The sequence below is a fragment of the Vidua chalybeata genome, chromosome 1 (genome assembly GCF_026979565.1).
Source record: "Vidua chalybeata isolate OUT-0048 chromosome 1, bVidCha1 merged haplotype, whole genome shotgun sequence".
Classification (NCBI taxonomy): domain Eukaryota; kingdom Metazoa; phylum Chordata; class Aves; order Passeriformes; family Viduidae; genus Vidua; species Vidua chalybeata.
Window position 1 is genome coordinate 82,810,224 of NC_071530.1, and position 13,002 is coordinate 82,823,225.

Sequence of the window (13,002 nt, forward strand, 5' to 3'; positions counted from 1 at the left end):
TGAATAATTCTATTTGTAACTTTCCCTTATTATAAAGTACGTAATTTATTCTTTCCTTTGGCTCTTTCTAAGCACTAACCCAGCAAACCTGTAAATGTTTGGTTTTTACACTCTTCAAAAAGAATCTCAAACATTCCTCTGAAAAAAAATCAGCAGTTGTGTTATCAAACTGAACAACAGGAATATGGATAAACAATTAATCCTTCAAGAAAATGAGACCTGTGAGACACAACTACCTTAATCAAAACATGCACTAGACCCTTTCTTTATGTTTGGCCATGCAGGAAGTTCTGGGTTTTTATGGCATCAGCCCCATTCAACCAGTCCAGGAGATCTAGACATTTCTGGGGAAAAAATGCACTTACAGTAGCCATCCTGTATTAGGGAAGAGAATAAAAGGGGATCTGTCCCCATCACAACCTCTACCACACACAGCACAGCCTTTCAAAAGCAGCCCCAGTGCATCAGTGAGCTCAGGAAAATAGCCAACCCACAAGTACTCTCACTTTGACGCCCCACAGAGCCTCTCTTCCAATGATTAGCAGTCACAATTGTTAACCACGTTATGAAAGACTCCGAAGAGTACCACTCATCACTAGTCTACATTTTCTTCCCTCATCTGCTCTTTAATATGAAGTCAGGTTCACATTTTCTACTTCACATTGGCAAGTACTTGGTTTAATGCTTCAATCTGAATGGGACAACAGCAGAGATCTAGATACCAAAGCTCATTTAGAGCTCAAGTCATACTCATGGCTAATTACCCTAGAATTCTTTGGCCACAAGAATTCTTACACCACAAGACATGGGTGTATAACCGGTATTATTCTGCTGACTGGATTTAAACTCTTACTGAAATTTAAAATTGCAGTTGCCTGGAGTCAAAGCTTTCTTAAGTGTCTTAAGTCCTTCTCTGACAGAAAGCAATTAGTTCACTTAGTTCTTACTACATGGTCTGTGTTCCCCCTGGTGCCCTTTCACATCTCTCTCTGAGCCCTACTGACTCTGGCAAGTTTCTTGCTTTAGATGTGCAAGACTTCCAAGTCTTAATGCATTTGGCAAACCAGTTCTCAACCCTCTGTCTTAAAAGACTTCTATTTTGCTTGCTCTTTCTAGTTTTCCTTAATTCAACAGTTTCTACTTCTTAGAGATCATCTTCTGGGTCTCTGTCCTTCTGGGTAAGAATCAATGCTATACTCACAGTCAGCATATGGCAGCACAACCACTGTCATTTTACCTTCTGGTTTACTCCTGAGGAAGCTTCTCAAAACAGAGATGCTTTTGTAAAATTTAATGTTACAGTAGTTTGCATTTTTGTAAACATTTTTGCTCAGATAAATTATTGGAACACTGTCACAAAAAGCCCTAACTTTCATGTATATAAAACAAGATCCTGTATGCTGTTCATGACTAATCCCAGTATAACTTCTTACTAGCTGAAAGAATAATGCAGTGTCTGAAAAAAACAGATAACCGTGGAATAGTCAGCCAGCCAATACAGGGATAGTTTTTACTTAAGTATTTTGTCCACGTACCCTCTATGATTTTCATAAGCACTTTTTAAGCCAGGACTGTGACAGTATTTTAATCATTAGGAATACAATTTCCATCTGCAGCACATGATGTACATGCAGATATAAGTAACATTCTAGCTCTTCTTTTTTTTATAGAACTTCCCTCAACATATAGACAAGTAAGTCTTCTCAGTTTCCTTCTATCTTCTTAAAGAATTTGGATTCCCAACAGCATCACAGCACCCAGCAATCTCCTGTAGCATTTTAAGATGACTACTGTATTACTTTGCTAACAAATGTAGGCCTTTTAATCAACTTTTTCACAAGACAGCTTTACTATATTTATAGAAATACTGGGAAAGAAACTTTTTGGTAAGCTATAACTGTACTCTTACCTAATATAAGATGGCAAAGATTAGAACACAGGAATGAAGAAGAGAGGCTACTTGTACTTGCCACATTATTCAGGTTGCTAATTTTAACAGCCTGGAGGAACCTACCATTTACTGATGTTATTACTGCTAAGCACAGCAAGCATCTGCTGCTTACAGGCTGAACTACTGCAACAAAATTAACATCTTCTGTTTATCAAAAAATTATCCCTTCTACTGTTTAAGGAAAGGTAGCCACTCTTCTAGCCTCTAGGTTAAAATAACACTTAGGTAACATTCTCACTTTTGCCATGTTTTTCCCCAAAGACAGGTTTCTAAGAAAGGAGATCATCCATTTTACTCATTTACTGCAAACATTATTATACATAAGATTGACTTATTACTTCAAGGGCTCACTTCAATGCAGTGAAATGAAATTCTCAATCACCATCAACAAATTAGAAGGTAAGTTAAAACCTACAGAGACTTTGCTCCCTCAAGTAAGCATCTGGTTCCTTTTCAACATGACAACAGTACTAAGCACATTAATGTACTCTAAAGGAACAGTACAAACGTGATTGCAACTTTTATGTGGAACAACTAATACTTCTTAAAAATATATTCTTTATTTACTAAAATGAGTATTTTTCTAGCTGAAGGCTTACACATCACCCAAGTGAGCTTATAAAAGGAAAGAATAGATGCCACAGTTAAAGCATGGGGGTCTAATACTAGGGATGCACAGAAAATGGAGGTAAAGAAATGGGGAGGTACACACAGCATCTCAAAAGAATCACTGTGGAAATAAAGGTTACAAGTCATAGAATACATTCTTTCAATGAAACAGGAATTCCAAAACACGTGTGACTTCACTGTCTCAAGACTAAATGATGAAATGCACGTCAGTCACTGCACATATTTTGGAAATCTGTTGAACTGTACCTTCACCTGTGACTAGGGCAAAGCACAATTGCATTGTCATGGAAATGCAGGTGAAATCTCACACTACAACAATCAAATGCATTCAGTAGTTGAAATCAGTCAGTCTTACGGTCTAAAACTAAAGAACACAGTTCAGTGAAATAAAGGAGGAGACACATATTGATATATAAATATACACAGAGGGAAAGAGAGAGCATGTGAAAGCAAGAATGCATTCTGAGACAGACTTCTCCCAGTACGATCTAAGATTAAGACATCTGCAAAAGGGGCTAAAATACAGCTATGACCAAGAAGAGATGAACTACAATTCTTCACATTTCCACTCACAACACCCATCAGATGCCTTTACCTTTGTGTACTAGTCCTCCACAACACCAGTAAGGCTCAGGTAGTACTACTCTATGCCCTATGCAATGTTCTAAGCTTACAGATGGGAGAAACTATGAAAACACAGTGCTGCACTCACAGACCATATTGCTGCACCAAATCAGTCTCATACTACTACATTATTCAGACAGCAATTAACTTTGTCACTGTAATTGTATGGAAGGCAGCAAACTACAATGACTGGCAGAATAAAAAAAAAAAAACCTCAACTATATAGTACTTATGAATCAGAGCTGTGAAATGTTTTACAGACAGGTACCCTAAATACCAAACTCAAGTAAGAATTGAGCTTACTCTGCAAGTTAGCTACAAAGGGGATATTAGAAGAAAAAAGTAATTTGTTCTCATCCACAGAAAAAACAGTAGTTTATAAAATATACTGTACGTTTTCCACAAGAGATCATATTGTTCTTATTTCCTCTCTAAGCTTTCTCATTGCCCCAGAATCATGCAAGTCAAAGCCCATCCTAACTTCAGACCAAGTTTCTTGCCAATTTGATTTTACCTCTTAAGAACACTTTGACAGTTGATGCACTCAAGAAACTAAGTTTGTTGGATTGATTTACACTGCAAATTTCCAGACCTAAGTAACAGAATTTGTCTGCATTTTGAAGAAAATCAAACTGAAATATTTCTGCAAACTATATCAATCCAATAAAACTCAACCAATTACCTTATTAATGGCTGGATGGGCTCTGAAAAAGCTGCATCATAAAAAAAATTAAAAATAAGCAAATGTACATCTCCAATTCGATACATGGCAATGTAGATCTGCTACATAAGCTTCTGAAGTGCATTATTCCTGACTTGGACTGATGGACTTCCCTACACCACCAAGAAAATATCACCATAATTTTGTTGCACCAGTTGTATGTTAAACCTTGGGACTGAATCAGCAAGCTTGCTATGCCAATAAATAGAACCATTAAACCCTGAAATTCCTGTCTTAATACAATTCTTTTCCAAATGCTCAAAGATAGCAAGCGATTAACATCCCAGACAAGTCAGACTGCAACAGCAGAAACATATTAGTGATGAGAAACAAATTATGCCCGTGTAGATCAGATATTCATTACATTAGGTTAGCCACTGAAACATTAAAGAGAAGCAACTCTTGACATAATTCTGAGCAGCAGACTCTAACTCAAAATGCACCCATCAAAGCACTGCTGGCAACAAACCCTTCACATTCAAAGTCAGCATCTCTGCAAAGCAAAAAAAAGCTAGAAAAGTATTTTCTGGATTTAAGTATTGCTGCAGTTTGCCATATAATAGAGAAAGCTCCTTTAAAATCATAACCAAAAGAACAATGTGTTTCAGTCTTCTAAAGATATCACACTGGTTGTTTAGTGTGCATCAGTAATCAGGTTTTAGGAGAAAAAAGGAGCTTTTACTACTTTGTCATAGGATTCCATGAGAAGATGTCTTCAGAAATCCTGAAATCATATACAAAGCAGGAAAAGAGGATTGGAAGATTAAGGCTATCAACAACGATTATGAGGAACAACTTAACGAGATGCAAATCTATGATTGAGAAAGGCTAAACTAGTTCAAGAGACCAAAAACTTGCTTCTGTTAAGTGAATTAAGTTATCAGTACAGAGAAAGTTAAATTATTCCAATGCATGATATGTAGAGTAGTAATTTTTTTTTAATTCCTCAGAGACTTCCCTGATCCACAACTATGAAAGAAGAACTTGTCCCAAACTTTTTAATAGAAAATATTCACAGCAAAACCTATTCCTGGTAATTCAGTATACACAAAAACTCATACTCACTCAATACTGCATTTGTACCAGAACATTAAGTAGTTGTCGTTCTTTTTTTAATTTAAAAGGATTAGCTTGGACATTCAAAATAGTCAAAGTAGCCTAAAGCACAATCAATGCAATAAGTGAATAGCTATGACTATATCAAGATGCTAATATAACTATCATGAATGGAAATAGTGTCTTAGAGAAAAAAGAAAAAAAAAACAAAACAACATTCAGAGCTACTTGGAAGAATCAGAGAACCACACAGGAAAATCTATTATTTTCTTGGATTTCCAAATGGCATTTGACAATAGCCCCATACACCCTTATGCAAGCTTATGAAGAAATTAAGCTGACAGGGGATGAGGGGAAAGACCCCTCATATATATGAAGAAATGTTTTAAACAGGAAACAAGCAACTGTAACTCTTAGTTTCCATATTAAAGGAAGATCACAGGTGAAGCCTCCAAGCACAAAAACGTCAGGCAAGTCCAACATTAGTAATAAGGAGACAAAGTACAAGATAGAACAAGATAGCCCAAGATGCAGGAATACCGTGACACTATCACACACAGGTATGGTTCATATGAGTCCCAAAGATAAAGCGGGGACTGCAAAGCATACAGAGGAGATAAACATCTAGAGGCAGGAAACAGTTTCAATACAAGAAATTATTTAACAGACTAGAAAACAAACAACTGTCAGGTGATTCAACCTCCCCCCTCCTCCTTTTTCAAGTCCCCTGCAAAAAGCACTCATGGTCTGCCTCTGTATTGCACAGACCTGCAACTGGCAGCCACTACAACCCTAGTGACAGCTTCAGGATGAAAAAAAAAAAAAAAAATCATTACATAATGCATAGCTTTCCTGAGGAACATCTTCCCACAGGTCATTACTAATCCCAGATCATAAAAGATCAAGGCAAGACACATTCATACAAAATTCATACAATAAGCATAACAATGAACTGCCTAGAACCCAGGTAGTCCAAGAACCACTAATAATTTAAAGCTGGGAGATGCTTCCTGAAAATATCACCACAAGCTCATGTTGATATATTCTTTTCCCAATATCTGGCATTGGCCTCTAAGGGTACAGCTGTTGATGTCTTTGTGCCAGCTGTCTCTACTGCCAAAGCCTAACAACTGGCAAAAACACCATGAAGTTAATGCCAGGATTAAACTGCTCCAAACATGTCCCATTCTCCTTTACATGCAGATGTGAGCACCTGTCAGGCAAGGCCTTCTCATGTTTTACTACTGTAGCTCAGCCTTTCTGACCTCTAGTACCTCTGGTGACTCTGGAGCCTACTGCTGCCAAAACATTCCTTTCATTCCACTCCCCACAGCATCAGTCTCTTAACTCTACACTAGGTACCCACTTTGCATGAAAACTTTGTGCTTTACCAAGCTAACATACTTGACCACAGAAAAAGAGATGTTCTGTTCTTCTGGACAATTCATCCAGCAGCTACCCTGGAACTTCCCTCCATACCAACCTTCAGGAATGAAAACAATCCATTTAACTACACCCTGATGCTCTCTCCAGAAATTTACTATGACTAACAGGCAACTACTTCCACACTTCTCCCTGCATACACTGCCTAGTTCTACCCTGACCCTATAGTCAAGCAAAACAAGAATTGAGTGTAACATGCCAGTGTGAGCTGCCACCTACATTAACACTTCCACTACAGGTGTCCACCTAGCACCACAGACAGCAGACACCAAGAATTGGACAGCAGTGTGGGTGAAGCATAGCCCACTGTGTTGATTCTTTACTAGAAGGTGTTGCAGCAAGACAGCACACACAGTTAAGCACAGGGAGAAGTCAAGAATAACCACCCTTGGAAGGCCCCTAAAGCCCTTACAAGTGCTGGACATCTCACTGCAGACAGTAAAGGCTTCAGAGCATTTCCAAAGTCTACATTCTTCCAGCTCAAAGTACAAGAAAACAAAATTTGCAGAAGAGGCTGACAGTGTGCCATGCCCACACATTATTTACATCTGACAGCTCTGACAGCAGGATAATAAGAAGAAAGGGTTGACAAACATGCAATCACAGCTATGCACAGCCCTGAATGCAATGGATTTTTAATATTAAACTGTAATTAAATTTATCTTAGTTATATTAGTCTGAAATATATCAAAAATACAAAAAAACCCTCTAAGACTGGAATTAGAAACACTGCATACAGGTGAAGAAATAAAGATGATCTAATATAAGCTTAGCATAGAGGCGCACCACTGTATCTCTAGACATCACTTTTTGTGCACAATATCATTCAGCTGCAAACTGGTGAACACTGAAACAAGTCTTCTGTAGAAGCACTGTCATAAGCTTACCTTGCTTATGAGAACTCTCCCCAAGTACCTGCTCTAGCCATTAGGGAATGCTGCCCTGACTTCTCCTTCAGTATAAGGAAATGTAGAGTTCTTGGTGCTCTTGTACTCTTTGGCACGACTTGTGTGTCATTATCAAGAGAGAGTTACAGACAACAGCTAAATAGGGGGGAAAATGAATGCAGGAAATCATCAGACACTGTGCAACACTAATTAGTCCAGGCAGAGCACCATTCCAATGTATCATAACAGTTCTGGTACCCAAACTAATCCTCAACAAGCCAGTTGTGTTGTTTCTGCACAGCACTGTAATGTGCCAAGCAGATATGCCAGGTATTTCAGCACTAATCTCATGCAACATCTACAATTTGACTGAACACTTAATTGAAGGTATTAAGCAGTACAGACTCATATTGTAAAAAATGCTTTCATTTTTTACTTACTTTGTTAAATTCATATTAAGAAATAAAATAATTAAATCTGATGTGATTTTTTACTATTCACAAGCTATTACCAACATCTTCAAAGAAAGCACTCCATCAGCTGTGCATCCAAACAAAAGCAGCAGAGGCCTTAGCAAAAAGTTTAGAATAGCTTGATGCCATCTTTTGAAGTAATATTTGAACACTTTTAAACTCTCTGGATGCTTAAATTACTCAGATATATTTAAGATACTGACTTTAGAGAAACAGAAGGTATTTGCTGAACAAATACACACCCTAAGAGGCTAGATGCAGTTTTACACACAAGAGGATACTTTACAGTACCAAGAAATAACATGCAGTTCTGAACATCAGTCACAACAGTTTGAACTAACCTCATAATGTTAAAGGACACTTCTCTGCCTTGCATCTGAAACCAATCATTTTGTCATCCGTAGTCCTAAACTAAATCCAGGCACACAGGAATTTCCACTATTGCTATATTAATCGCTCTATTGAAGCACTGGAATAAATATGGCTTCAATCTCCTCACTCCTTACCTTCCAAAATTCTGTTAAAAGCATGACATGGGCATCCAAAAGAACAGCTTTAGGATGAAATCTAATCAACATAGCTTGTCACACTTGGGAAAAATTTCCTTTACCGAGACTGTCATGCTGCTATCAAAGTGGTGAAAGCATGAGGCCACTGGAAAAAAAAAGGAATGATGTATATAAAACAGAAGAAAACACAGCATTTATAGAGTATTCCTAAACATCACCACACCTACCATCACAAAGCCACTGACTACAAGCAGTGTGAATAAAACGATGACTTGCAGTGCTACATGCCATCCTCAGCTCTGAATGAGAAAGCAGGAGAGCACAGTACTGCTTCAAAGCATGCAGGCAATTCATCAGAAGTACGACTGCAGCCTGGGAGAGGGCTAACAGAGATTACCCTGCTTACTCTGTTACCAGAAGACAATACAGTAACACTGTGAGCCACTGCGTATCACTTGGAAATTTCAGCGTGTTGTAGAAAAGCATTGTTTTACAAACAATATTCACAGCAGAGTAAGCTCTACCATTCATGTACAGGGTAAGCCTAAGAGCACCTATGATCAAGTCCTTCTTCAATGCCCAAACCAGAATGCAGCTGAAGATTTTCAGGACCACATTTTTCAACAGTTGCATATACCAGGACGGCAACACTGATGATGCTCTGTCAACAGATGATGAGTTATTAAAGAGATACTTCAGGACCTAGCAGACAGTTCCAGGAAACAGCAGGCAACTAAAGGAACATAAGGGATCCACAAGAAACTCCTGTAGGGATCTGTCCCCATCCCAGCCTTTTCAGTGCATTTTCATTTGAATTGCCAAATAACACACCAGCCAGGCTTCAGGAGAAAGTTAAACTCACCCCTGAACGGGACTTAGTAAAGAAGATAGATACCTAAATCCATCCATGAAAATATTCTTATCTCAATCATGCAAGTACTTTATAAAAAATTACTAACACTATAGAGAAAATTGTTTAACAATATACACCTGTTCAAGATTCACCTTGGGTAGCAGAACTCAAATTTTAAGGCAGAAACTGTTTGTCATATTTAGGTCTATGGTTTCAAGATTCATGCTCTCCTTCAGCACTAGTTAGCTCCTTCTACTTTAAGGAATGCTCTGGAACTATAGGATCACACATGCTGCAGTTACTGATATCCCACTGCCAGAATCAGGTCCCACTTTTGTAACAGAGATCCTCGACAGAAGATCAGGAAACACAGCTTCCCTTTCAAAGATATTTAGCAAAAAACTTGTAATTAACACATCAGCAAAAGAACTACCTACATTACAGAACTGAATAGCACAACTGGATCTCAGCTAAACAATTTCCTTGTGTATGGATTCTCTAGAAATTCATACTTGAAGAGTGGCACTGCCACTATTACACAAAAGCTGAAAGAAAATGGACAGAAGATGAAAAATGAAGTTATGTGAAGCATAGGTGGTGCTGCCTAACAGCTACAGGACAGAACTTGCAACACTTTGATTTGATTTACCAATTTGCCATTTGCCATAGACCTGCTGGATGAACTCAGGCTGCTCCTTCCTCCACCTGCCTGGAGATCCGCCTCACTTCCACTGAGTTGACATAAATTCAATTAAAAAGTTAACTCAGTGCTCTACCACATCTCTACGAAAACAAAAAAATAAAACTTCACACTATTTTAAAGATAGTATTGGAACTTGAGACATACAAACAAACTTCTTAGTATAGGACTCAAAGCTCCTAGCGCAAGATGCTTCTTAAACATTCAAATTCTAGCTTCCTGTAAGAAATCTGAATTTTCAGTGTCAGTCTGAAATTAAAAAGCAGTAATCATAAGTCTTGTCCAAGCCCTCCCGAGGTTATGGTTTGCAAAAACAGAACTTTTAAAATGTACTTTAATACTTCTTCATAACTTTTAACATACTCAGCACCTGACAGTACTACATGAAAGAGAAAAGGAAGACACAGTCATAAAGTTAAATCTCTCACTTAAAAATCTCCAGCTCATACCCTGTTATCTTTAGCTATTTCCCCTCTACAAATATGCAATGCCTTTATTCCACAGGCATCCAAGGGTCTTGATGTTAGGATGTTCCAAGAAACTATTTTTGAAGTGACATCAGAAATCTGCTACAGTCAGTCAATGCAGCCAGCAACTTTTCCAAGAATAAAATAACCTTAACTTTAGAAAGCAGCATTTCCCCCTGACTGAATGAAATTTGACAGGTGTAATACAGAAATCTCATAAAGCATCCCAGACACACTTTGTTCAATTTTAGTCCCTTCTCCATGCCAATCAGATCAAACTGAATACTCGGCCTTACTAACTACCCATTTATATGAGAAAGGTATGGCTTACAAGATACGGTAAGCTTCATAAAAACGTTCTCTTCAAAAAGACAAGATTTCTGTACAGGTATTGGCTGACTCAATTTATCCTAGAACTAAAACACACTTGAGAGAAATGTTCCAAAACTACATTGACTTCCATGTCTATCTCAGACAGAACTCGGCACCTCCCTTTCAAGCGATGTTGCTAACACTCCCCAAGCTAACCAGCTTGCCGCAGCTTAAGCAGAGGCATTTAAAAATTAACACAAAGGTTTTGAGTTCCTCTGAACGGAAGCCTTTCACTTCCCCCTTACAATCAGAATTGAGACCTGGTAGCTTGACAAGCATCCTGCACGCATCCTTGCTTTAATTACTCTAGGTGACCTCTGACAACTTCACCTCTCAATCTATTACAAAGTAAGGCCTAACCCCTTGATTCTACGGACTCCCTCGCACTGCATGAATCGCTGCTTCAGCCAAGAACCACCCAGCCGGCACAGACCAAGGTGATTTACAAAAGGGCATGGGTTTGTGCCCCGCTATCCCCTGCCATCGGCCCCCCTGCCGCGGCCGGGTCCAGAGGAGTTCTTATAATCCCAACCCACCGCCCCCCTTCCCGGAGGGGCCGCAGGAAGGAGGCGGCCGAGGCCTCCCTTCCCTCTGGGGCTGCAGCAGCCCCCGAGGCCCCGGCTGCTCACCCCTGCACGCCCGGGCTGTATTTTCTGGTCTTCCAGGGGGTGCCGGGGCTCTGCAGCGCTGGCTGAGGCGGCTGCCGCTGCTGGTGGGGGGAGTTGTTGACGGCGACGCCGCGGCTGCCGGAGAGCAGATAATTCATCCCATAGGTGCTGGCTTTATTCTCCCGTTTCCTGCGGCCCGGGTGGTACTGGTGCTGCTGGGGAGACGCCGGGGGCGGGTGCGGGCTGCGCGCCGGGTGCGGCGGCTGGTGGTGCCCATTCACAGCGTTCACTTTGTTCTCGTGGAAGTTAAAAAACTCCCCGGGTCCAGCCCCGCTGCCCAGCAGCCCGGGAGGAGCCACCGCCACCGCCCGGGGGCCGCCGGAGGAAGAGGAGGAGCCGCCGCCTCCGCCACCGCTGCACGATCCCGAGGAGGAGAAGCCGGGACTCTCGGTGCCGGACTCCACCGACGAGCAGGAGGACGAGGAAGACACGGAAGGCGACTTCTGCAGCCGCCGCCCTCCCTCGCCGCCGCCGTTCACCGCCGCGGGGCCGCCGGGGACAGCGGGCACCAGTCCGGTCAGTAGGGCCGGCGGGGAAGGCGAAGGCGAAGGCGGCGAGGAAGAGGAGCAGCAGGCGCCGGGCGCCCCGAGCCGCACGCAGCCGTGCCCGCGCGGCGGAGAGGCGGCAGAGTCCAGCGCCGGGGAGTTGAGGCAGAGGTAGTGCGGGAAGCTGGCGCCGCCCCGGCCCCCCACGCCCTGCGAGGTCTCCCAGATCTGCATCCACAGCGCATTCGCAGGTCCTTTCTGCTCGGGCTGGATCCAGGCCACGCGGGGATCCATCCACGCCCGCCCGCCGCCGCCGCCGTCCCTCACTGCCCGGCCAGAGCTCCGCGCCGCCGCCCGCTCACCGCCCGCTCGCTCGGCCCGGCAGCGGCGCTAGGAGCGGCCCGGCAGCAGCAGCATGTGTCGCGGGGAGGAGGGAGGGAGCGAGCGAGGGCGGCAGGGCGGCCGGAGGCAGAGCCGGGCGAGGCGAGCGCGGCTCGGGAGGAAGCGAAGGCGGCGCAAACTGTACCCGGCGCTGCCCGGAGCGCTCCGCTCGCCGTTCCAATGTGGCGTGTCCCCCTCGCCAGGGCCAGAACCGGCACTGCGCATGTCCCGCAGATTTTAAACCTTCACCGGAGACGGCCGCCCTGGCAACCGCACATGCGCGGGAAGCGGGAGGGAGACGGGAGCTGGGAATGCTCCCCCGCCCCGGCGCTCGCCCGCCCGCGCCGGCGCGGAGCGCGGCGGCCGTGCCTCAGCCGCGGCGGCGGGCGGGGAGAGCCGCGGCCGGGTGCCGGCCTCTCCGTAACTCCCAGGGTCACGGAATGGGTCAGGCTGGAAGGGACCACAGTGGTCCGGCCTCCCTGCTCAAGCAGACGCGTCCCAGAGCACTTGGCACGCGATTGCGTCCGGACAGTTCTTGAAAATGTCCAGGGAGGGAGACGCGACAGCCTCCCTGGGCAACCTGTTCCAATGTGGAACAGTTCCAGTTTCCAGTCCTCCTCACACAGGAAAGAGGTTCTTCCTCATGTTTAGGTAGAACTTCTTTTGCATCAGTTGCTGCCCTTTGCTTCTTGTCCTATTGCTTGGCACCGCCAAGAAGAGCCTGACTCCGTCCTCTTGACAACTTCCCTTCAGATACTTACAGACATTCATGAGGTTCCCTC

General features: G+C 42.8%; 1 protein-coding gene across 2 annotated transcripts in view; it reads right to left on the bottom strand.

Annotated features, from left to right (window-relative positions):
* The window catches only part of TENT4A (terminal nucleotidyltransferase 4A), a 58,696-nt gene extending 46,181 nt beyond the window's left edge, over window positions 1–12,515 (bottom strand). For both annotated transcript variants that reach the window (XM_053957526.1, XM_053957517.1), the window contains exon 1: window positions 11,316–12,515. In XM_053957526.1, coding sequence (XP_053813501.1) covers window positions 11,316–12,133 — 818 coding nt within the window. In that variant the 5' untranslated portion in view covers window positions 12,134–12,515. The remainder of the gene's footprint in view (window positions 1–11,315) is intronic.
* Between the last annotated feature and the right edge of the window lie 487 nt (window positions 12,516–13,002).